The sequence below is a fragment of the Aspergillus uvarum genome (assembly GCF_003184745.1).
Source record: "Aspergillus uvarum CBS 121591 unplaced genomic scaffold BO82scaffold_26, whole genome shotgun sequence".
In the NCBI taxonomy this organism is placed as follows: Eukaryota; Fungi; Ascomycota; class Eurotiomycetes; order Eurotiales; family Aspergillaceae; genus Aspergillus; species Aspergillus uvarum.
Window position 1 is genome coordinate 244,006 of NW_020291323.1, and position 23,764 is coordinate 267,769.

Sequence of the window (23,764 nt, forward strand, 5' to 3'; positions counted from 1 at the left end):
ACGACTTTTCTGCGGGTGTCGCGAAAGGCGAAACAAGGGCCTAGAAGACCTTGCACGCGGGGACTTTAGGAGGTGTGGCAGACTATATAGACTTAAGATTCCGAACACAAGAGCGACACAAGAGACATCCCACCCGGCTTATCAGCATGCATGCTGGCACCATCCGAGTGACGGTCCTTTTCTGCAGTCAGAAACAAAGAAACAAGAAAAAAAAAAATTAGCCAGGCCAACAAAGAGGAAGATGGACAATGCTGCAGGGCGGACGGCGATCAAATAAACCCGGGCGATCCTGCTTGGCATCCGGGAATTGCATCACCAGGGCTGCACAGGTGACTAGTCGTTCCCGTCCCCTTGGCAGATAACTGGCTCCAGCAAAGGATTGGGTCGGACGGATGCCAAAAGTGCGAAACTTAGGGGCATGTGCCTTTCCCCGGTATGAGAAACGAACTGCATCATTTGGATCCATGATGATTTGGACCGGAGAGGCAAGGGGCCTCGCTGATTGGCTCGATAAGCTATGCGTGAAGTACGTATCTGGCCAGCCTGGTGGTTGCGTTTGCACCGACTCTGCAGTCGGTCAGATGAATAGATGCATTGCCTTCTCGAGCCTTTGGCCTGCTTTCTGACATCGCGGGATTCAAGGTAAACGGCGTGGATTCCTTGTCCGACTCTTATGCGAGTGAGTCGAGAGCATGATGAACGTTCAGCGAAACTGGCCGTGTCTCGTTTACTTATTATGGGTGATGACACGTCGGGAGATTCCACCGGCTTCTCGAAGGCAAGGCAGCGAATGCGACAAGCCATTTTAGGGGTTTAGTGACCGGCCAAGCATCAGGTTGGAGACGAGTGGGAAATCATCGCCGCATCGCCCCCAGTAAAGATAGCCCGATCGGCGATAAGCTGCGGTGGGGCCATTTGGACCATTTTCGGTAAGCGTGGCTTGTTTGTCTGAATGGGTCCCTGTAGGCCGGCCTGTCCCCACCAGGCCAGCTGCCACATTGTGAGTGATCGCTCAATCTCACCAGAAGAGGGATTCCAACAAAACTACTCGGCACCTAGTACCTAGTACACTACAAGACCTGTCATTGTGGACATCTATGTTCATTGCCAAGATAAAGTGGTAAAATGCAACAGATGCTATGGACCTGGAATCTCGATCGAAAACAGAACAACAGGGGGTAATAAAACTTTTCTTTATCGACAGGAACCCCTCAGAAAAGTAGAGTAGAATATAAACACCAGCCGTGATCATCAGGGATATTACTCGCAGAAAGCTCAATCATCATCCATATTCAGCTCATCAAAGTCGTCAAGCAGCTCGTCCATGTTGATCTGCGGCGTCTCATCCTCGCTCTCGTTGTCCTCGTCCTCATCCATAGCATCCGCCGCCTGGGGCTGTTTGCGGACCTTGTACAGGTCCAGGGTGTGTCGGAGCTCCTCGTCCTCTTCGACATCGCGCAAGAACATCTCGAAGTCCTCCTCCAGGCGGTTGGCTTCCTGCTCCTTCTTGCGGCTCTGCTGACCAGCGCCGGCGAGGGCCTCCTCCTCGTACTCGCGGGCCATGCGCTTGAGGCGCCAGTTGCGGCTCTTGGGCTTCTTCTTGCGCGCGTAAAACTTCTTGACGAGCACAACGTCGGGAATCGTCGATCCGTACTGGTGGCTCTGCTCGATCGCGTCGAAGTTGTCGTCGTTGAAAATGGTGCCGCTGAGGTGGTAGCCGAGGACGGAGTCGCCGGGGTGCAGAATGCCACCAAGGTGTGTGCGGCAGAAATAGGTAGTGTTGTTGGAGCCAAGATCCGTGGCGCGAGCAACAGTAGCCTCGGCAAGGTGGAAACGGCCATTCGACTGGCCGGTAAGCTCAATATCCAGGATGATGAACTCCTTCAACTGGGTGACATCGGCGAGGTTCTTGAACGGCGACCGCCAGTACACGCCGGTTTGGACGTCGGCCGTTTGCAGAGTAGTCGGATCCAAGAAATTCACGTTGTTTCCGACGCGGTGACAGAGGGTGAGGGGGGCGATGTTTCCGAGTTGGCGGGCAAGCTTGAGCGGCAATGCGACGAGATCGTCTTTGCAAATCGGGATCAACTCAATCGAGAAGGTGTGCTTGTAGGACTTGGTGCTGGTGTGAACATCCATGGAAATGAGCTCCTGGGACTTCTGCATCTTGCACGGCACAACAGAAGCAAGAAAGTCGACCATCTTCTCGGCGTGGTTTCGCTGCGCAAAGTAGAAATCGATACCATCTTTGGCTTCCTTGATGTTGACCGTATCCTTGTGGGCGTCGTTCTTCAGGATCAACTGCTCCAGGTGGAGGAAAGTACGCTTGTGGGGCACCTTCTGTCGGACTTGAACTGCAGCCCGCCACGTGTTGGGCGTGAAACTCTTCTGACAATCTGCGATGATGTTAGCAAGCCTGATTGACGCAAGCCTGAGTCGAACGTGCGCGAATGTGGTTGCTGCAAGACATACCGGGGCACTGCTGGCCGGCCACAACGTATTCCACCTCAAATGATTGTTGGATAATCGTGCCCTGGAAAGCCTCCTGCTGAATTGTGATGTTGACCTTGATTCGCTTCGAGTGGGGTTCGGTCCAGATGAAGTTGGCGTCGATGATGCGGACTTTCGACAAGCCACGAAGACGGCGCAGACAGAGGGCGAGGAGTTCCTTGGACTCGAGAGTCGCGACCACCCACTGGTTGGGGGGCTGGAGCCACCGCTCACAGTCTTTGCAGCAAAGGAGGGTCGATTCGCGCTGGATGCTAGATTTCGGAGTAAATCAGCCTTGATTCCGTCTGCGAACCTGATGCAAAAGCAAAATCTGAGCTTACCCTTGGGTGACATCGACGTTGAGTTTCAGACAGTCCTGGCACATAGCACCAGCAGAAGTGGTTCCATCGATGGGGGCACCGCAGTTGCAGCACAGAATCCTAGGAAAATATGAGCAAAATTCCGGCTAGACCAGGGTGACGATAAGACTCACGTCGCAGCGACCGGGGGCTGGTCCTGCAGCCCCAACATGGGAACTGGCGCATCCAAATCCATCGACATCTTGACCTCCGGACGCAAACCGCAAATCCACAAAACTGAAGAGTTGGAGTGTTGGAGATTGGGAGTTGACGCAGGATCGGACTCGGTATTTTTTTTTGCCCCGCCACTGGCCAGTCAGCGGCTGACTCAGCCGTATGTCCTGTTTGCACTTATCGATAACCATATCGCCAAGTTGGGTATAGCGCGGGTATACACTGAGAGACGGACCGGAGCCCACGAACTTCAATATCACAACAACCACATCAAATCAACACGAATGATTAGCTGACTTAGCTGATCCAGATATGTACGCAGCTCGCTTTTACGGGTTTGGGGGCGGTGCATACCGTACCTCATACCCTTCATACTCATCACGCACACAGCCATGTCAGATCGCTCCGAATGGGGGCCAGCGCTCAGCCCACTACGGTGCCCGTTGCAAGATACAAATGCGCTCTACAGCGACCCTCACCGGCCATTCAATTTCCTTCTGCTTGTTGTTTCGGAATGGCCTTCAGGCTCTATGCTTGATCCTCGCTCTCCGACTGTGGATGAGAAGGTCTCGTCGCAGTCACACCGGCCTCTGGCTCTGGGACTGTGTATCGCGCTACTCATTCTAAATGTTGCTGCGGGCATTCGAATAAATACGCAATGTTGAATTTACAAGTCTCATTTCGCAGAAATTAATGCGCGTAGCGTGGCTCTGGTCAGTCGCTTGATGGACCATGTGGTTTGCCCGCTGCTACTGAGGCCGCTGCTAAACGAACTAGATATTTGCCAGACTTGTGTCCATTCCACCCTGCACGCATTGTGGAATAGGTCTTCATGTATATGAGATCTAATTCAAATTCTGTCTCCTGGCCCATACGAAGACAGCATGTTTGGTAAGCTGATTCACTAGCCGAATGTATGGAACCTTTAGCTCTGCAGTGGACTAACTGAAGGTAACGTTACCCCACAGTGTATGAGGCCAATATTGGTTTTCGCTGTGCCTTTATCGCCCTGCTTGAAAAGGCCCCTCATCTGAGCTCGAACTACTTCTACTCAGGTCTCCCCCTGTCCTCGTCAGCGTACACCTCCCTCTCGCGATCATCCGTGCCTCAGCCGTCCCCATCGCTGCGTGTCTCCGTCTTTCCAGGCGCGCCGCTACGTCAAACGGTCCTGCTGCCCGCTGCGCGGGATACGTTAGCCCGATGAAGCCGGCGACCAGTAGGACGTCGATAGCGCGCAAGCAGGAGGCCGGACGGTTGGGCATGATGAAGATGATAGAGCAGCTACGACGTGGAAACATTTCGCAGGATAACCCAGGCACGCCGCAGCTGCATCGGATTGTGGTCGAGTTGACTGCGAAAGTGGCGCGGTAAGATTGTCGAACGTCTTTCCCCTGAGAAGGGGCTTTTGATCATACCACATTTCCGTATCAGAATGATATTTTTGTCAATTTTTATCTCGACTTCTGAGCCCTGGATTCCATAAAAAGGGTGGAGGGGACTTTTTCGGCCGAGAACCTTCAACCCACCGTACCCACCGGGCCCTGACTTGCGGCCCGTCACGCAATCGCAGCCTCCGATCGCACGGTTCCTCGCAACAATTAGCATGTGGGGGCTTGCGAATCCCCCACACCACACTACGTACCATGTTCATTCTACGATCCCCTTGATGTTCTATACAATATTCGGGTGTGTCCCAAACTTGAGGTCAATTACGACATCGTTCCAGAAATTGACGAATCGCTCAACTCCCAGCCAACAGCATAGGATCGACATGTGCTGATCGCCGATTGTCTTCGCTACGCCATACTCATGCTATATGAGCAATTTGTGAAGATGCGTATAAATGATCTCTGCTGAGTCCTTGAGTTAGTATACGTCCAATACTGGTGACTCGTATATTACAGGCAGGAGCATTTACCACCGCATTCACGTGCACGTTCAACTTCCACCATGGCGCAAGCAAATGTCCCAGCTACGGATCCCAGCGTCTACAGCGCGTACCAAGACCAATGGTCTTCACTTCCTACCACAGCAGAAGGTTGGATCAGCAGAGCGCGGGAAGTGGCCGAAGTCCTGTCTCGAGATGCCGCACAAAGAGACCAGGAGAACAAATCGCCCCGAGCCGAGGTGGCTCTGCTGAAGCATTCCGGATTGCTGAAGCTGCTTGGTCCTAAGAGATACGGAGGAGGTGAACAGCCCTGGGAGGTAGGGTACAAAGCCATCCGAGAAGTGGCTAAGGCGGATGGGTGAGTGCACCACGTTGCACAGTACTTCCTGCACTCCCGTTCTCTTCGTAGCTAACAATTCCCCAGTTCCATCGGCATGCTGCTCGGCTACCATCTACTCTGGTCCACTACCGCCAATGTAGTCGGCACCCCTGACCAAATCGAGCGCACTCATGAGCGGATCATCACCAACAACTACTTCGTTGGTGGGGCGGTCAACCCGCGTGACAGCGACCTCCAAATCACCTCAGATGGGGACCAGATCGTCTTCAATGGCGCCAAGTTCTTCAACACAGGGGGCGTGGTCTCTGACCTCACCGTGCTTGAGGGCGTCCTCGAGGGCACGGACCAACACATCTTCGCCCTCGTGGACACCCGACAGCCCGGGATCCAATTCGCGCACAACTGGCAGAACATCGGTTTGCGTCTGACTGAGTCCGGGGGTGTGAAGATCGAGAACGTCCGCGCCCCCTGGACCGACGCGCTGGGCTGGGATACATCAACCAAGCAACCACGGCAGGATGTGCTCGGCGTCCCCTTCGCCAGCTTGCTGCTACCAACGTAAGACCACTCCGCCTTAGCATTGCTGCGTTGAGCAATACTGACCCCAAACAGCATCCAACTAGTCTTCAGCAACTTCTATCTGGGCATCGCCTTGGGTGCCCTCGACTTCGCCGCCAGATACACTACCGCCCACACGCGCGCCTGGCCCTTCGGCGGCGACAACAAGGCCGCCGCCACCGACGAGTTCTACATCCTGGAGCGGTACGGGAACTTCTTTGCGCATCTGCGCGCCACGGAAGCGCTGGCTGATCGCGCGGGCGGGCAGCTCTCCGGCCTGTATGCGCGACACGCTGCGGACAGATCGGTGCTGACGGCAGAGGAACGCGGGGAGGTGGCCGAGTGGATCGCGAGCGTCAAGGTCGTCACCACGGACGTCGGGCTGCGGGTCACTAATGGCATCTTCGAGGTGACGGGGGCGAGGGCTACCTCTCTAAAGGTCGGGCTCGATCGGTTCTGGCGGGATATTCGCACGCACACGCTGCATGATCCGGTGGCGTATAAGAATCGGGAGCTGGGCCGGTATGTTCTGTTGGGGGAGCTACCGGCGCCGACGTGGTATACCTAGTTAGTTTGTGGTAATACGTATTATTGATGCTGGTTTAGCTCTTATGCATGTTATTTCACAACGAGCTTAGGTATCGCATTTGATTACATGTAATCTCAACTTATATCCAATAGGGTAGATTCGAAATTGTAGCCTGCAACTGATCATAGAGGCCAATATGCGAAATCGTCGTCTTCTGGTTGCAGAACATTATATCGTGCCAGCCGGCGTTAGGGCTACCAGTCGTCTAACCCAGCCGGCGCAGGAGACAAATCAGCTCACAGGGTACCTTCCCAGCGACAGCAATTATTGACAACCTCTACTAGCAACTTTCTTAACCCGGATATGGCTTTAGTCTTGATTACAGGTGCCTCCCGAGGCTCCAGCATTGCGCTCGTGCGCGAACTGTCCACTTGTCCCGCCATGCAGATCCGCCAGGTCTTTGCTACCGCACGAAGAGAATCATCGGCCCTGAGCGAGCTTGCTGCTGCCTCAGCAGGACGAGTCTTAGTCGTTCAAATCGACGTGACACATTGAGATGTTCATCCGGAACGCTGCAGCCGAGGTTGAGACGCAGCTCAGCAGCAAGGAAGGAAGAGATATCTTGATCAACAATGCCGGCATCTGCCAGTACGTCGGCGACGGGGTGAAATTGATGTACGTCTTCTGGCCTGCCTACATCTAATCTCAGTGTGTACTCACTTATCTGCGCAAGGGATAACCTCACGGAGAGCTTCACCATCAACATCCTCGGTGTCCACTATGTGACGCGGGCTTTTCTACCGCTTCTGCAACGGGTTCCCTCAAGGAGGTTGCGAACATGTAAGACATCCCTACCTATCCACCTAACCCGACCCTATCTCCAACAGGCTGCAGTACAACCTCGCTCGTCTTCATCGCCCTAGCGCGTGCGTCCCACGACGTCCCCGCCCCGGCGTACAAGATCTCGAAGGCCGGCCTACACGCGCTCACCGCAGTATGCTCTGGACCACGAGAAAGACGGCTTCGCCTTTCTGACCATTGCCCCTGGTATTTGTGCTCTCTTGCCTATAAAGACCCGTATTTATACCCACTAATACATGATGCTGCTGTCTCTAGTGGATGAAGACCGATCTCGGCGGCGGCGACATCGCCGACCTGACGCCCGAGCAGGGGGCCAAGGCATCATTGGATATTCTGTTCCGACCAAATGCCGAGATCAACGGGCAGTTTCCTAAAGTGTTGGTCCCCGGGTGGGAGACTTAAATAATTTTCAAGGACTAGCATATGCAATTTCTCCTTGAAAAGCCACTTTGTTGGCTGTTGATTTTCCGACAATTAATCCGGTCTCCTTCCATCTCGAACACACTACCATCCCCTTTTCCGTCTACACAATTCTGAACTCGTTATTTGTGTGATACCATAAGGTATCGACTCGTGATCGTTCACTTTATCGTGACTGGGCTTTCGGGAGATTGCTATATGGTCGTTGTGAAAATTTCGGTAGCCATTTTCAGTTTATACAAGAAGTGCTTTTTCTCGTGTCTCAACATCAACCGGCAACCGCAAGGTAGGGTTCTTATCAGCTCCTGCCTCGTATGGCTCTACGCAGAATCACGAAGTTCCAGACAACGAGCAAACTCGGTATCACACAGATCAACATACACAGGCTGCTTTGCCAGACTAAAGACCCAGGCCTAATCCATCAAATACAAGGCACAAGCTCAAACTCCAGAAACTCCTCCTGCCACTCCACCGACCGGAACTGCTCAAGCTGCCTCCCAAACCTCTCCCTAACACTAGCAACAAGCCTCCGCCCCGCGCGGTCAGCATCGCGCCAGAAATGCGGCCACAGCATCAGCTGGACCTCCTGTCCGTCCCGCCACTCCGTCTGCGCCGCCCACACAATCACCGGGCCACGCATTGCATCCCACTCGTCTGGCTGCGCATGGAACCGTAAAGCCGGCGGGCGATACCCCCTGAGCTTCTGGATCTGGGCCCGTTGCGGCTCGTCGACCGGCGCCGGAAAATCCACGCTGATCAGCTGGATGTAACCCTTCTGGAGGAGATGGAACCAGGGCGGTGACGCGCCGCTGTAGACGGTCTCGCGGGTTGCGAGGAGGACGATCCCGCTGGTGGCGAGGGTCTCGTGGTAGAGCTGTGCCGTGGGGGAGGATTTGAAGTCCTTGTATTCGGAGGCTGTCCACCATACTGTTTCAACACAATTCAAAAGATAGAGGTTAGTATGGTGATCGGGTGGATGCACTGGGCGATGACGTACGCGTTACCACTAATACTTCAGGCCTCGCGCTCTTCTTGACTCTACCCCAGACTGTCTGGCAGTGGCCTACGTCATGGACCAGGGGCTGGAAATAGGATGCCCATGCGTTGGTGTCGGGCTGCGATGATGAGGCGAGTTGGAACCGGGTCCAGGTTATCAGCTGCGGATTGCTGGGGTCGTGAGAGAAGGAGCGCCCCGGTTTGTGATGGCAGAGATAGCTGAATGCCATGGTGGAGGGGGGTGAGATGATTTAGGGCTAGTTGGGAGGGGGGATGCTGGAGGGTTATATACCTGGACCGTGGCACGTGACTACATCGGGATTAGGGGCAGTACTGGTGTTGTTGGATCATGAAATGTGACCCTAAAGGAGCATTCAATAGTACCAATCACAATTAAGAAGTCTTGAGAAGTCTTGGGAGAGAGCCCCTGAACCATGGATATCTGTCTACTGTCTACGGGACCCAGCTGCACAGTAGGGGTCTGATGTACAGTACTTGATTGAACCCCACCCAGTAAACCACCCTAACAGTAAAGCTCACGAATGACTAGATCTTGACTAACTCGCCAGCACCAGATTGAAATGCCCACCTCTTGCTAGTATCATCCGAGTTCCATGTCGTCTGCTGGAAGTACCAGTAACCCACGCTAAAGAACACGTATGACTCCGGGTTGCGGCGCACAAGCTGCCCGTAATTCTCATCATCACCATCAGGTATGGTGGTGGCCTCTTTCAGGCGATTTTGCTGGTCTACCCAGCTGTCTATAGTGTACCGTTAGCCAAGATCAGATCAAAGCCGCTCTTCATTTCGAGCGAGCAGTTTAGAAAGTAACCATACACGTCAAATCCGGCGTCTCCGCAGTCCCCAACACCAGATGGAACAGCTCATGGTAAAAGGTGGCGCCGCGCGGGAGGATGTCCCCAATCGCCATTCCGGCTGCGGGCGTCTTAGCCCCGAGCGTCGCGACCGCAGCGGTCTTGGTAAAGGCAGACGGACACAGCGTTATCGTGCTGGGGATTGTTTGGTCCTGCGTGGCGCCCAGGTTCTTCGCGCTGGAGGTGCAGTAGGTCTTGCCATTGTAGTTGACGTCGAAGACGTACTCTTTGAGGTCGGCGGACCAGTAGGGCACGTTTTTGGTTGCCACGACCTTGCCGTTCTTCTGCGTCCTCCAGAGCTCGCTGTCGTACTCGTCGACATCCTCAATGGCGATGGGGGCGGACACCCCACCACCGTCTTCTTGCATGACCACGTCGCCGTCAGAGTCCCAGGCTACATCGTCGCGGGACAACTTGGTTAACCATGTGTCGCTGCAATAGAGGCGCGGGGTGCTGGAGAGGGTGGTTTTGCCGGAGAGAAAGTCGGAGACTTGGGTGAGGTATCCTGTAAGGGGTGGTTAGTGCGTAAATAGTCTGGGATAAAGGGCTGGGTTGGGTTTGATTAGAAGGGGAGGGAAGTCGCACCCTGCACGGTGGCAAGCGCGTCAGCGTTGCTGGGGTCGGCCTGGAAATGGGCTGCGAGATACCGTCTGGCTACATTGTATGTAGTCGCAGAGGAGTCCTGTGCGTCAGAGATGGCCTTGAGCCCGGAGGCAACGAGGGTTCTGCTTTCAGTGAGCCAGGTTTGGAGGGTGTCAATTTTAGACATGCAGCCGCCCTGGTCGTCGGTTTGGTCTTTTACAACAAAGAGAGTTGTAAGGGCCGGATCTGCTGTTAGGACGGGCACGGCGAACAGCCCAAACAGGAGAAATGATGGGATACGCATTGTACGAAATGGAGCCCAGTCCGAGAACAAGACGAGCAAGGGAGCAATGAACTGGGAAGTGCGTGGTGCTCTCGGACGGGACTTTTATATGTCGCTGTAAAAAAACCACCCAAGACCGAAATCCTAGCGTCCGCTATCTGACATCCGTGACTCGACAACATCCTAATCACTCTGGCGGAAGTTGCATGGTTCCGAAAAAATACAACTTGTGGTGGATCAAGTTGGGAATACACGAGGCATTTTCGGACCCCTATGTCATTGCGCCATGTGGTATAACTGTCAGACGCACGTGCAGTAAGCGATCTGAGACTCAGCTGAGGTCCTGCAATTGATTGTATTCCTATTACATCAGGGGGGATTCAGTGACCAGGAGACAGGCAGAATATGCTGCAAAAAGGAGTGATCACTCTAGACTGACTGCGTAGAGGCTGAATAAAGCTCACAAGACTGTAATCCTGCAATGTAGAATATGGTCCTCACTAGCGAGGCTGAGTTGAAGCCGGAAGGATCTAAGGCCAAGGCCACGGACATGCAGCCCAATGTGAGCTAGTAGCTACTTTTAGGGCTTCGCGGCTTGACCGAAGAGATATTTTCGCCCCCGATTGCTGTCCCTGATTGGCAGGGGCCAGGAGCCTCATCTTCACTCAAATTCAAAAATCATATCAAGCCCCTGCCAAGCCATACCGAGCCTCAATAAGCAACGCTAAGCTTGGTCTATTTGGTCTTAGGGTCCGGTCCATCCGATTGGGAGTTGCACTACAGCGTTTTCTCGGAGGAATTTGCCATACGAGGTCGGAGATAAGCAACCCAAGTGGGACTGCAACGATAATGGACGTGAGAAAAGGGGACAAAAAGTGGAGATTCAAATTAATTTGCGGCGGCCACGTGGGCCTGGTAGATTTCCTGCAAACAATGGTCATCTACTTAGCGCATGGAGCCCATATAGATCCCGAATTAACGGGCAAATACTTGAGACTAACTGCCGCGAATCCTGGGATACTGTCCCATTTCACCTCTCCGAATACGAGAATTGCTAGCTAGTGGCACTGTTCCTGAGCAGACAACGCTATCCCCTCGGCGGATTTACCGTAAATGTTTCATAGATTTTGACCATAAGCTCGGATATCTCAGTCGGCCGGTCGAAAGTAGGCTTGAGCGATGGTGCCACAACTTCATCTCAAAGAGATCCTAATTTTCTGCCATTTCCCTGACTACAACTAGACTTCAAGGATCTTTCTCGATATTCTTTATAAGGGCCAATGAACTACCGATCCTAGGACTGCATTGTTCTCTCAACCATGGCGTCCTTCTGCGGGTTGATTACCCTCCTTCTGCTCTCCTGCCGCGTGCAGGCAGCTGCTGTCTTTGCCCACTTCATGGTAAGGCGCACCGCCTAAACGAGTTTCCCTTCTCTGACATGTTAACCGTGTGTGCAGGTAACAAATTCCCAGAACTACACGTCCGACACTTGGGAGACCGACATCAAATTGGCCCAGGATGCGCACATTGACGCTTTCGCGTTGAACATGGCCTACGACGACGCAACAAACTCACTAGCCCTCTCACTTGCCTTTGATGCCGCTGACGACCTCGGCTTCAAACTTTTCTTCTCATTCGACTACGCAGGCAACGGAGCCTGGCCCATGGACGACGTGATTAATCTGATCGCCGAGTACAGCACACGCTCCTCGTACTACTTTTATAAAGGTCAGGCTTTTGTCTCTACATTCGAGGGTCCCAACAGTGCCGATGATTGGACCACGATCAAGGCTTCGACGGACTGTTTCTTCATCCCGGACTGGTCCTCACTCGGGGCCAAGGCTGCCGTCGCCAAGGGGGTGGTGGACGGGCTTCTGAGCTGGGCTGCCTGGCCCTGGGGCCCCCAGGATATGGATACCTATACAGATGCCTCGTATGTCCAGTACCTTGACGGCCTGCCCTACATGATGCCTGTGTCGCCGTGGTTCTTTACCAACCTACCGGGCTACGATAAGAATTGGATGTGGCGCGGAGATGATCTCTGGCACGACCGCTGGCAGGAGGTATTGTTCGTGCAACCCGAGTTTGTTGAAATCTTGACGTGGAACGACTACGGCGAGTCGCACTATATCGGCCCTCTTTATGATAATGCAATGGCTGCGTTCTCAATTGGGGAGGGGCCGTATAACTATGCGACGGATATGCCGCACGATGGATGGAGAGCTACTTTGCCCTTCTGGATTGACATGTATAAAGAAGGCACGGCGGAAGTGACGGAGGAGACGATTATCGCCTGGTACCGGTTGAGCCCGGGGGCAGCGTGTGCCAGCGGAGGAACCAGTGGCAACACCGCCTCACAGCTGCAGATTGAATTCCCGCCGGACGAAATCGCGCAGGACAAGGTGTTTTACTCGGCGGTTCTCGGGTCTTTCTCCGGGGTGATGGTTTCCATTGGCGGTGATGCGGAAACCGTTGCTTGGAGCTCGGTACCGGACGACGATATTGGTGTTTACCACGGCAGCATCGACCTCGCTGGCCGCACAGGGGCTGTGACCGTCTCACTGATGCGGGACAATGTGATTATTGCCACTATCGAAGGCGAGGACATCTCGTCGGCTTGTACCGACGGCATCACGAACTGGAACGCTTGGGTGGGCAGCGCAACCGCCGGCGCAGTGTCAGCCAGACCAGACCTCTCTCTCTCCGAGCAGATTTGCATGAACGGAACCGGTGCCAACAATTTCGAAGGGCTGTGCGAGTTCGCCTGTACTTACGGGTACTGCCCTCTGGGGGCTTGCACATGCACTCAGATGGGGGTCGGCTACGAGAAGCCCAATGCAACCGGGTTGGTGGGCTACCCTATTTCAGGCGAGGACGCCAGCTATAGCGGGCTATGCACTTTCGACTGTAACCTGGGCTTCTGCCCCCCAACAGCCTGTGGGACGGTCGAGGTGCCGCTGTCAACTCCAACTGTCTCGGATTTCTCCCCGCCAGCCTGTATCTCGGGAACCGGCGACGGCAACCTTGCAGGCCTTTGCAATTTCGGCTGTGCTCATGGCTTCTGTCCTATAAATGCTTGTACTTGCATTGGGGAGGGTGCGTTGAACGTCATGGACCCAACCAGCGATGTTGTGGGTGTTGCAGCTGCTGGACTTGACGCTACTGTCTATGGTCCATTATGTGCTTATGCTTGTGAGCGTGGATACTGCCCATCAGGAGCCTGCGCAAACTCGAGCAGCTTTAGCTCTGGATCTGGGTCAGGCTCTGGCTCTGGCTCTGGCTCTGGCGATGTGTACATTGCGCCTTCTATCTGGACCGAGCCTGACCCCGTGGTGCAATGTGAGCCTCCATGCTCCCTGATCATGCCTCCGCTGCCGCTAGACACTCCATCTACCATTTCGATCCCACCTTGGGAGACACCCATTACCCAGAGCATCTTGACCACACGAACTACAACGGACGGGGATGGTTCAACGACCTCCTACCTTGGCTATAACATGACCACGACCACCATAACTGTCTCCTTCCCAACAAGTGAGTCCAATTGCCCTCGCCATTCCACAACCCTGAGTACTGTACCTCTCCTAAGAGTCCTACTAACCCTAACTCAGCCGTCCTCACCGCAATCCCCGTCTGGGGCGTCACCATCAACGCCAGCGTGACCCAGAACTTCACCTTGGTGATGACCAGCAGCATCTCGCTACCCAACATGGTGTACACCCTGCCCCCCTACGAAACCGGCACAACGACCACCACCATTCTCATCCCACCCCCTTACCCCTGGTCCCAGACGACCAAGGATCCCATCCTCAACACCGCAACCACCACCTGGGAGTCAGGCACGCCCACCCCTTCCAGCAAGAAAGGCGATCCCGGCACCGGGACCGGCTGCTTCCCCTTCTGCGAGGGCCCTTGCCTCCTCTGTCCCCCGGACTGGACCAACACGCCCGGCGGCGACGACGACAACGACAGTTCCTCCGGCGACGACAACAGTTCCTCCGGCGATGACGACGACGACGATGAATGCAGCACCCGCACGGCGGAAATCTGCACGACCGCGTGCATCGCCGGCTCCAGCTGCGACTTCGACTGCACCACGACCACAGGCTGCTCCGCGACGGCCTCGTCCACCTCGACCGTCGGGACGCCCGCCCCGGGAGTCCAGATTACCATGGAAGCATGGACGACGACCACCGACACCCCGGCCGACATCACCAGTCTCGCCGAGTCCCTCGACGCGAGCCTTTCCTCGCAGTTCGGCTCCCTCACCGTCCTCTCCGGTCTGACAGCTACCACCACCACCGCATCCGCGACAGCAACCGCCACGGCCGTCGCCCGCGGCGTCCGCATCTGGTGGTACAGCGACTCATCGAACACGGGCAACAACCGGTGGGAGCTGTACGAGTACGCCGGCGACGGGGACACAATCACCGAGGGGACGGCGTGCCCCGAACTCGATCCGCCGGATTTCAGCATGACGGGGACGGGGCCCTCGCAGATGGACGACGAGGTCTCGGGCTGGACGGCGTATGGGGTCAGCTGTGTGTATGATCCCACGGCCGAGGCGGTCGGGGTGGGCGGCACGCCCCAGGCCGTGGGCAAATTTGTTTGCAATGGGTTGCAGGATGCCATTTGTTATACGACGGATGGGCTGGGGGGGACGTGTGCGGAGGGGTATGAGACCACCGAGGAGGTGAGGGATTGTAAGTGGTTTGAGTAGGTACTTAGGGCTTAGGAGTATCTTATTTGGATTGTTGGCAATTGGATCTTGAGCGTTTCGTGGGTTGTTCACTGCTGCCTTATTAGACTTGTGCTTTTTGCACGTAATACTTTTTTGGCAATCACATATTGCACCTGTCTTGTTCTGGGCGATGGGTTACGCTGCAGTGCATCAGGTCAGGAAAGAAAACTACTGCTTGAATGCCACACAAAGATTCGGATGTAGCAGCTCTCTGTGTTTGATCAGATCTCTATATTCATTTATCGTTTGTAGAACTACCCTAGGATTAACGATTCACAGAGACCAACTGTTGCTTCAACTACCACTCCCTCACCTGCTCAGTAAGCACCACCTTCCCAAATACCCGCCGATTCCACACATGCGCATACGCATCCTTCAACTCGGCAAACCCAAAGACCCGCTCGTCCACCACGGGCCGGATATTGAACGCCTCGATGGCGCGGTTCATTTCCTCGAACTGGATGCGGTTACCGACTTCGATGCCGCGCACGATACACGCCCACAGCAGCGGCCCCAAGACCGAGGGCCCGCCATCCCCATCCTGGCCTCCGAGAAACCCGATGACATCCATCTCGCTGCCGCGGGCGACGCACTGGAACGACTGCGCGATGGTCTGCGGGCCGCCGACCTCGATGACCCGGGCGCATCCCAGTCCCTCACGCGGCAGTCGCCGCGCACTCTCGCCCCAGTCCGGATCCTCGCGGTAGTTGAGGACATGCTGTATGCCCATCTCCCGCAGACGATCCGCCTTTTCACTCGACAAGGTGGTGGCGATAACAGTCGCGCCGGCGGCGAGGGCGAAGCGGACGGCGAAGAGCGCGACACCGCCCGTGCCCTGCGTGAGGACTGCGGCCCCTGCCTTGAGCGGGGTAAGACCATGCAGCGCGTTCCACGCGGTTAGCGCCGAGCAAGGTAGGGTGCCGGCCTCGGCGTAGGTGAGGTTGGTGGGCATACAGGTTAGGGCTTGGGCAGGGGGGGGACAGCGTGGCGCCGGAAGGTGCTTTAGAGGTCCTCCACGTGTGAGCCCACTACAATCACTTCGCCGACCCCGTCTTCCCCGGGAACCTTGGTCTCCCCCTCCTCAAGATACGACCAGGGGAAGGTGCCGTTTGCGATCGAGGTGTCTGGGTAGTTGATTGCCCAGGCGTGCAGGCGTACTAGGATGTCAGTGGGCCCTAAGGCCGGTAACGGCAGGGCGTCGTTCCATACCAGCGCCCCGCTGCCATCGCCGCCGCGGCTAGTGCCGTGGAGCTCCCAGCCGCTGGTTACGGTTGGTAGTTCCAAAGGTGATAATAGCATGTTTTGGACTTGTTGTTGTATGGATAATAGAAGTTTCGTTTGATTGTGTGGTGTGGAGAGAGGCGATGGAGGGGATTGAGATCTGGCTTGCAATCGGCAGTCGGAGTCCCCAACGCAGCCCTTATATCGCATCAACGCATCAACGTCATTTAATTCCAGCAGCTCCTACATATTGGGGATTCTAGACAAGCCCCAGTTCCTCCATGCAACAATCACGCAATATGTATGTCATTAATATCAAATCCAATTCTTGGCTCATGCTCCTAGTGTACTGTTAACACGAAGATAGATGACACGGAGCAGCCATCCAATCACATGGTCGACATGAGGGTGTGGAAGCTGGCTGGATTATTCTCGAGTCACCCGTGCGCTGTAAACGAGTTGCCGCTCGAGCTCCGAGCCTTTGGTCTGACGACCATTATCGAACAGACAACCCAGCGCAGCAATGCCCAGGAGAAGGGAATCGACTGCACTGCATGACACTGGGTCGTTCCGGCATTCTACAATATCCTCCACCACCTCAGCACGAGAGAGAAAGTCGTTGACTGGGGTGATCTGAACGAAGTAGATAGAGGCAAGACTAGTCATCATCTCTAGGGTCGGAAGATCTATCAGTCCCACGACATTCGGTAGAAAGTCCAGCTCCGGATCAACCCCGGATTATAGGCGTAGGGATGTAATGGCAAGGCTGGATCAGAAGTTACGCTCTCCCCCCTTGCTGCTAAACGCTTAACTAAAACCGCGGGAGAAGTTGCCTCCAGGAGTTGGAGTTGCGTTTGTCTATCCACTAAGGAGCTCCATGATCATCTTTGCCGCTGGGGTCTTCTGCTAAGCGGTTCCGGGTATAGGGCTTTGCACGACGTTTCTGTTGATAAAAGCATTCATGGTTCGTGCGGGTGCAGTAAGAGCATGGAAGCTCGCCATTGCATTTGCGCTTGCGGTCTCGACAAGACGTACAGGCTCTGCTGATCGCGAGTACTCCATGCTGGGTCATGGCTGGACGTACTGCGGAGCTTTCGCTCACGGACCTCAAGGGTGATTAAATGAAGTAAGGTAACTAGTGTTTTGGACACCAAGTTCCTTCTGGACATTCCATCATGCAGCGCTTGCGGGCCGCATCAATGCCGCATCATCCGCATCGCCGCAATCTTGCAGGTCAACTCCTCGCGACGAGCAGCGGACACAGGTCTCAATGAGTGGGATGACATTGCGTGACTCTTCTTGCAAGACCTAGTCAAGACATTGTGGGCAAGAGTCCAGTGGCCAAAGGTAGGCTCTGGTGAGTGTGGATTGAAGGTTAGTAGATTAGTCGTTGAAGAAGTTAAAGAGGGAGTGCACGTGACGAAGCTTCGGTTATAAGCTGTGATAAGATCCGATAAGGCACGTGCGACAGTGTCGCCTTAGCTTTTCAGGTCCAGCATGTCTATCGGGGTGTTGACGAGTTGAAATTATGCAATGAAAATGACTGCTAAGCAGGATCAGCCATCGACCCCCTTTCTGCTTAGGAAGCGAGGAAAGACCGAGGAGAGTTCGAGGAAGATTCGTGGTGGGAGATTGGTTAGAGAGATGTTGGAGTCATTGCGGCCTGAGGCTTACGAATGTGATAGCCTCGAGTCAAACAAAGTAAACGGTGCAAACAGGCGAAACATTGGGCGATCTTGTATTACCCGCGCGTGTATGAAGCTTTCACTAGTCGAGATTCTCACAGCATGGAAGTATAACGAAACACTCCTTGTCCTCCATCATTTTCATTGGAGGTGGCAGCCTTGAAATTCAAACAGCTTGAACGATACAGTTCGATGCCTAGGGCAGATATTACATACAGTACTGTACATCATCAAAGCAGCATCGTCTGATTGCAGCGAGACACTGCTCCTCCTCAAACCTAACCCAACACGATGGTCAAAGTATAGGCGCACGACTTGTGTTCGATGAACCATCATGCTACTAACTCCCATTCACGTTCGCGGCCGTCGCAGAATACGCGATGATGATGACGACACTCCCAAGCCCATTCCCAGCGGACCCCGAGGCGGCCGGCCATTGCTATCATCTCAGGCGAAGCTCAGTTCATCGCAGATCAGGGGCCACAAGCGCGCTCGTCTACTGACTGCCAACCCCCTCGACAAGCCGCGCAAGAAGAAGCAATCGCTGCTGGAATCTCTACCCAATGAACTCATCGAGAAGATCTTCCTTCACTCCTTGAATGTCAATCTGGCCCGTTCGTCCCCAATCCTTGCTGCGGCTGTGTCGACTGAACGCATCTACCGTGCTTTGATCTTGTTAGCCTTCTGGGATGACAGCGCGGAGTTATCTACATCATCCTACAGCCGTGGGTCGAGGGCTGAAATTGCTCGAACACTACGACCATTGGACTACACGCCTATTAGCCGGGCGCAGCGGAAAGACCTGCAGACAGCCATCCTTCACTGTAGATGGTGTACCGTGCCGCGCATACTCGGCCAGTTACCGGAGTTGATGAATCTGGTCATTCAACGACACTGGTTTGGTGCCGGAATCTCCATGGCGGAAGAGCAAGAGAGGATGTTAAATCGTGTGCTCAATCAAGAAGATGATGCAAATGTGTTTGAGGGCTTCGAGACCATCGACACCACCTTCGACACATCGACCCCTACACCCACAACCAACTACACCCTTGCCATCAACTCTTTGATCTCCATCACTATCACCAACCACTCCGTCGACCAGGAGACTACCCATCCTTTCCTCAGTCCCTTGATCATTCCAAACAAATATCTTCAAGGTAGCACAGCTAGCGACTCCGCGACGCCTACTCCCTCCTCATCACCCACGGACGACGGCTTCACTCCAGCCCTGATCACCTACCTTGAAATCCACCGACTCGCTCTAGGATTTAACAGTGTTACGCTTCCCCTCAAGCCCCCTCAACACCCTCTCATCCTTTCTCGTCCCTGCTTGCAACAAGGAATCCATACCGCCCTCGTCTCGAACAATCTTCCCGCCCTCCTCACCCTCCTCAAACTGGACGAGTTTTACTTCCGCGTCACCGAACAGCAACACCTCACCGCGCAAGACCAGGATCAGGATCAGGAGCCGGTTATTCCCTACGCCCTACCCGCTGGGCACTTCCGCACCGCGGTGCGCTTGGCCCCGCGCAATGTGGAGTTCTTCCAAGCACTGGTGCGGACGAATGCTGAATCCGTCCCCGCTGACGACTCCGAGATCACGGAGTGGGCCATGCGCCTTCAGGATCCGTTCGGCCGGTGGCTGTTGGAGCTGATGCTGCGGCTGCCCGAGCAGGCGGCGGCGGCAAAGCGCAATCCGATCCAGAACTCGGTGTTCTGGATGGGGCGGGCGAATGCGGACCGACGGGAATTGGCGAGCATGTATCTGCGGGATGTTCTGGGAGGGGTGGAGAGCTTGGAGAGTTGGATGGGCGAGATGCATGTCCCACTGTCACTGTCGTCCTCTTGATCGGTGCCTGATTCATTCTGCCGGCCGCGGAGGCGGTGGAAGGAAGGTTACGGCGGCAAAAAAGCCGGGCGGCGGAATTATCTTTCGCAACAGCCGGAGAGTCCTTATGGTATTGTACAGTATAGTAGAAGGGCTGCTGCGTCGTATCCTTGATTCGCTTCCTCACGCACGCAATAACTCTCTCTACACCATCATTACCATTTCCCTCTACAAACCAATCCACCGCCGGTCGCTCTCAAGTGACAAAGCACCTACCAAATACCCCGTTGGCCGGCACAATGCCCCGACTGTCGACCCGCACGATCCTCGAAGCGTACCAGCAAGACGCCCTCCTCCCGCTGCTCCTCCGCGAATGCCGGACTATTGACTCCGCCCGCAGCGAACTCCGCTGGCTCCGCCAACACGCGATCGACCTCACCCAACTCCGCAAAGAACAGCGCTATCAACGCCTACAACACCTCCAGCAAGCACGCCAATCTGGTCACGAAGAACGTCCACCAACAACCCAACAACTCCACCGCAAACCCGCGCACCACCGGCCCCCCGAAAATGCGCCCCCAAAGGGCTGGCGCCGCACGCTGCGCACCCTCTGCCACGCCCGCTCCCGCGGCACCCCGCTGCAATACTTACTAGGTGACCAACCCTTCGGCGACCTGACCATCCTCTGCCAGACGGGGGTGCTCATCCCGCGCAACGACACCGAGACCTTCACCTACGCCGCGGCCGAGCAGATCCGCCAACAATTTCCCCCGCCAAAACCCCAACCCAAACCCGCCGCTTCCGCTTCCGCGCCATCGTCATCCCCATCCCCACCAACCACAACACCCACACCCCCAAGCCTAAGAATCCTCGACCTCTGCACCGGAACAGGCTGCATCACCCTCCTCCTCCACGCCTTACTGTCCCCAAGCTACCCCTCCCTCAAAATCGTGGGGATCGACATCCACCCCCCCGCCCTCCGCCTCGCGCGCACAAACCTACACCACAACGTCACGGGCGGCGACTTGTCGACCCGCGCAACCCAGGAAGTGGAATTCCGGCGCGCGGACGTCCTCGCCTCACCCTCAGCCCCAGCTGCAACCCCCAATTCTAACTCAGTGGGGCAGCCCCCCGCGCTGGAGGAGTTGCTGCCTCGCATCCCGGACTTCCTTACCCATCACCACCAGGACACGGCGAGTCATGTGCTGGCGCGAGAAGATGAGGGGGAGAGCGGAGTGGACGGAAAAGGGAAGGTGCAAGTCGACGTGATCATCTCCAATCCCCCTTACATCTCCCGAAAAGCGTTTTTGGATGGCACGACGGCGCGGAGTGTGCGGTTTCATGAGCCGGTTTTGGCGTTGGTGCCGCCTGCTTCCTCTTCTTCGGGGATGAAGTCGGTGGATGGTGTAGGCCAGGCGCAGGAGGAGGATGTGTTCTACGCGCGGATTCTCGGGTTGGTGGGCGGGGTTGGGGCGAGGATGGTGGTGTTCGAGTGTGGGGATCATGAGCAGGGGGGCCGGGTGGTGGAGTTGTGTCGACGGGCGGTGGAACTCCAGAAGCTGGGAGGGAGCTGGGAGCTGGGGATCTGGGAGGATGAGACTGTTGTTGAGACTGGAGGTGATGGGGAGAAGGAGGGAGCGTGTATGGTTATTATGAAGCAGGTGCAGGGGTGACTTTCTGTGTTGCCTGGTGTTAGCGTATAGATTGTATGTGTTTTAGCGGGTTGTTTAACATATGAATGATGAAGTATTTCCATGGCGTATTCAGCGCTATCAAGAATTCGTCTAGTCCTTTTAAAACCCACCAATGCAAATAAGTCCGGCTTTTATGTCCATCTGCTCATTGTTGTATACAAAACATAATCATTCATGCAAATATTGTACAGTGCAGACCCCAATCCAAACAACCCGCCTACTTCCGACTCCTCCCCTTCGTCGTCTTCTTCGTCTTCTTCACCGACGACTCATCCACCATGACCGGCGACTGTAGGATCCGCTCCATCAACAACGCTGCCGCAACACTGACATTCAAACTGTCCACGCGCGCGGGGTCACTCTCCACCCCCAATCGCGGATCGAAGCGCGCGCCGGGGATGCCCACCTTCGCGTCCGCAGCCGACAGCAGATGGCTACTCAACCCCGTCCCCTCACTGCCCATCATCAGCACACAGGGCGCCTGCGCGATCGCCGGGACATCCGCGGTACCGCCACCGATCTGCACGACCGCCTGGGACGCGGGGCCCGGCATGTCCGCGGCGAAGAACCGCCAGCCGTTCTCCTTGGACTGGGTGATGAACTCCTGCTCGTTGCGCACGGCCAGCAGCGGCATGTTCTCTGCGGCGCCGGCGGAGGCCTTGATGGTGACGGGCGTCAGCGGGGCCGAGTTGCGGCCCGCCAGGACCACGGCGTCAATCCCGAGATAATACGCGGACCGGATGATGGCGCCCATGTTGCCGGGGTCCTGGACGCCATCCAACAAAAGCACAACGGGGTAGCGGTGGGTGCTGTCCATGGATTCGGAATTATCGGCGAGCCAGCGGGCATGGTTGATGGGCACGAGGGTGTCCGTGCCATTGACGGCGGCCTCCTCGCGCGACTGCACGCCCAGCTCGACCTGGAAGTTCTCCTCCGTGACCGACGCGACGCGGTGGAAGTGCGCGACGGGCAGCTGCGGGAGGGGCGAGGCCTCCAGCACGACCCCATTGTGCGGCCGGCCCGCGCTCATCTTGTCGAGGAGCCGGTCCCACTCGGCGAAGGCCATCTTGACCGGCACGTTGTTGAGCAGCGCCAGCTTGCGGATCGCCGACTTGGCCTCCGACAGGCTCTCGCCCTCGGACTGGTAGATGTAGAGCTTGTAGAGCTGGCGCCGCGTGCAGCGCAGCGCGGCCTCGACCGCCGCCGTGCCGAACACGAACTGCGACGCCGGCGTCGTGTAGGGGATCTCCGTCGGGGGCAGCACGTGCGCCTTGACGCGTTCGGGGACCTGGTCGGTGCTCTCGTGGGTGTACTGCCCGACCTTGCGCCGCGCGTTGCCGGGTTTCTGCTTCGAGGGCCGGAGGTCCTGCGTGCTGCTGTCGCTTCGGTCTAGAGACGCAACCCGGCCTCGCCGGCCCTGCTTGTAGTCGGGGCCGCTCTTGTCGCCGCTCGCGCCCTTATCCTCCTCCCGGGAAAGCTTCTTGAAGCTGCCCGAGCGAATGAACTCGTCCTCGTCGAACTGCGGGCCCAGGAAGGGCTTCTTGACGTTCAGGGTCGTCCGTGTGTCGACAGACTTCTCCCCGCGCTGGAATGAAGGAAACCGGTCTCCATCCCGGGAGGTCTCCTCGCGTCTGCTGCGCCGTCGTTCATGTCCCTCGTTCTCGGTGAATCCTTTGTCTTCCATCTCCCAAGCCCGACCCTTCCTGGATGATGATGCTTCCGTCTCCCAAGCCCGACGACCCTTCCTGGACGGCGATACTGCCCGCTCGGCGTCGTCTCTTCCGCGTCTCGGACCACCCCTCAACCCCCTATCGTGTTTCTTATTCCTCCGGTCGTCACCCCGCTCCCTCCCCATCCGCGCGGACAGCGACCGCCCCGACCGTTCCTCTCGTCCCCCATCTAGCTTATCCTCCCGGAACCGGGACCGACGGATCCCAGCATGGATGGCCGAGGTCAGCGAGGCATGGCGGACGCTCGTGCTGCCGGTGGCAGGATGCAGACGCAGGGACAAAGGTGTGCTGTGCGAAAGTCGCAGGCTCTTCGAAAGGGTCCGGGGGAGGGACATCACAAGGCCTGGCGTCTGCTTGCGACGGAAGTTTTGGCGAGGCGTGGCGAGGCTGTGGGGACAGTTCGGGGCTGAGGAGGTTCCTGACTCAATGACGGGGGAATGAGGAAGTAAGGTGCTCCAGCAAGCACGAGCGTGAGTCGTAACGAGAGACACGAAGGATTTGGGGGGAATT

The 23,764-nt window shown here is 56.0% G+C and overlaps 12 protein-coding genes across 12 annotated transcripts; 5 read left to right on the forward strand and 7 right to left on the reverse strand.

Annotated features, from left to right (window-relative positions):
- Positions 1-128: 128 nt before the first annotated feature.
- BO82DRAFT_75472 (uncharacterized protein) lies at positions 129-880 on the reverse strand. The gene has a single exon (XM_025641521.1). It carries the CDS (start codon positions 802-804, stop codon positions 334-336), a length of 471 nt encoding a protein of 156 aa, XP_025492052.1. The 5' UTR covers positions 805-880; the 3' UTR covers positions 129-333.
- Positions 881-1,087: 207 nt separating this feature from the next.
- Positions 1,088-3,105, reverse strand: BO82DRAFT_392087 (ribosome-binding protein NMD3). Its single transcript, XM_025638596.1, has 4 exons — positions 2,984-3,105; positions 2,832-2,930; positions 2,473-2,762; positions 1,088-2,396 (listed from the first exon to the last, which is right to left on the reverse strand). Exons 1-4 carry the CDS (start codon positions 3,049-3,051, stop codon positions 1,276-1,278), a joined length of 1,578 nt encoding a protein of 525 aa, XP_025492053.1. The 5' UTR covers positions 3,052-3,105; the 3' UTR covers positions 1,088-1,275.
- A 1,868-nt stretch (positions 3,106-4,973) lies between these two features.
- Positions 4,974-6,377, forward strand: BO82DRAFT_283335 (thermophilic desulfurizing enzyme family protein; the record flags this gene model as incomplete). The annotated part of the gene is made up of 3 exons (XM_025631409.1): positions 4,974-5,269; positions 5,336-5,809; positions 5,864-6,377. 3 exons carry the CDS (start codon positions 4,974-4,976, stop codon positions 6,375-6,377), a joined length of 1,284 nt encoding a protein of 427 aa, XP_025492054.1.
- Positions 6,378-6,701: 324 nt separating this feature from the next.
- BO82DRAFT_374508 (NAD(P)-binding protein) lies at positions 6,702-7,601 on the forward strand (the record flags this gene model as incomplete). Its single annotated transcript, XM_025637425.1, has 5 exons — positions 6,702-6,881; positions 6,922-7,013; positions 7,072-7,178; positions 7,226-7,332; positions 7,455-7,601. 5 exons carry the CDS (start codon positions 6,702-6,704, stop codon positions 7,599-7,601), a joined length of 633 nt encoding a protein of 210 aa, XP_025492055.1.
- Positions 7,602-7,945: 344 nt separating this feature from the next.
- On the reverse strand, positions 7,946-8,852 carry BO82DRAFT_432247 (uncharacterized protein). The gene is made up of 2 exons (XM_025640775.1): positions 8,617-8,852; positions 7,946-8,546 (listed from the first exon to the last, which is right to left on the reverse strand). Exons 1-2 carry the CDS (start codon positions 8,843-8,845, stop codon positions 8,041-8,043), a joined length of 735 nt encoding a protein of 244 aa, XP_025492056.1. The 5' UTR covers positions 8,846-8,852; the 3' UTR covers positions 7,946-8,040.
- A 309-nt stretch (positions 8,853-9,161) lies between these two features.
- On the reverse strand, positions 9,162-10,376 carry BO82DRAFT_414754 (uncharacterized protein; the record flags this gene model as incomplete). Its single annotated transcript, XM_025639929.1, has 3 exons — positions 9,162-9,376; positions 9,453-9,995; positions 10,076-10,376. 3 exons carry the CDS (start codon positions 10,374-10,376, stop codon positions 9,162-9,164), a joined length of 1,059 nt encoding a protein of 352 aa, XP_025492057.1.
- Positions 10,377-11,674: 1,298 nt separating this feature from the next.
- BO82DRAFT_414755 (glycoside hydrolase family 71 protein) lies at positions 11,675-14,017 on the forward strand (the record flags this gene model as incomplete). The annotated part of the gene is made up of 2 exons (XM_025639930.1): positions 11,675-11,755; positions 11,813-14,017. 2 exons carry the CDS (start codon positions 11,675-11,677, stop codon positions 14,015-14,017), a joined length of 2,286 nt encoding a protein of 761 aa, XP_025492058.1.
- A 1,377-nt stretch (positions 14,018-15,394) lies between these two features.
- On the reverse strand, positions 15,395-16,395 carry BO82DRAFT_364747 (zinc-dependent alcohol dehydrogenase family protein; the record flags this gene model as incomplete). Its single annotated transcript, XM_025636967.1, has 2 exons — positions 15,395-16,096; positions 16,126-16,395. 2 exons carry the CDS (start codon positions 16,393-16,395, stop codon positions 15,395-15,397), a joined length of 972 nt encoding a protein of 323 aa, XP_025492059.1.
- A 318-nt stretch (positions 16,396-16,713) lies between these two features.
- BO82DRAFT_354323 (uncharacterized protein) lies at positions 16,714-17,197 on the reverse strand. The gene has a single exon (XM_025635174.1). It carries the CDS (start codon positions 16,984-16,986, stop codon positions 16,744-16,746), a length of 243 nt encoding a protein of 80 aa, XP_025492060.1. The 5' UTR covers positions 16,987-17,197; the 3' UTR covers positions 16,714-16,743.
- Positions 17,198-18,324: 1,127 nt separating this feature from the next.
- Positions 18,325-19,990, forward strand: BO82DRAFT_414764 (uncharacterized protein). The gene has a single exon (XM_025639931.1). It carries the CDS (start codon positions 18,337-18,339, stop codon positions 19,849-19,851), a length of 1,515 nt encoding a protein of 504 aa, XP_025492061.1. The 5' UTR covers positions 18,325-18,336; the 3' UTR covers positions 19,852-19,990.
- A 139-nt stretch (positions 19,991-20,129) lies between these two features.
- BO82DRAFT_283249 (S-adenosyl-L-methionine-dependent methyltransferase) lies at positions 20,130-21,503 on the forward strand (the record flags this gene model as incomplete). Its single annotated transcript, XM_025631402.1, has 2 exons — positions 20,130-21,027; positions 21,079-21,503. 2 exons carry the CDS (start codon positions 20,130-20,132, stop codon positions 21,501-21,503), a joined length of 1,323 nt encoding a protein of 440 aa, XP_025492062.1.
- Positions 21,504-21,566: 63 nt separating this feature from the next.
- BO82DRAFT_335302 (TrmH family RNA methyltransferase) lies at positions 21,567-23,589 on the reverse strand (the record flags this gene model as incomplete). The annotated part of the gene is made up of 3 exons (XM_025633297.1): positions 21,567-23,061; positions 23,095-23,158; positions 23,390-23,589. The coding sequence occupies 3 exons, from the start codon at positions 23,587-23,589 to the stop codon at positions 21,742-21,744; spliced, it is 1,584 nt and encodes a 527-aa protein (XP_025492063.1). The 3' UTR covers positions 21,567-21,741.
- Between the last annotated feature and the right edge of the window lie 175 nt (positions 23,590-23,764).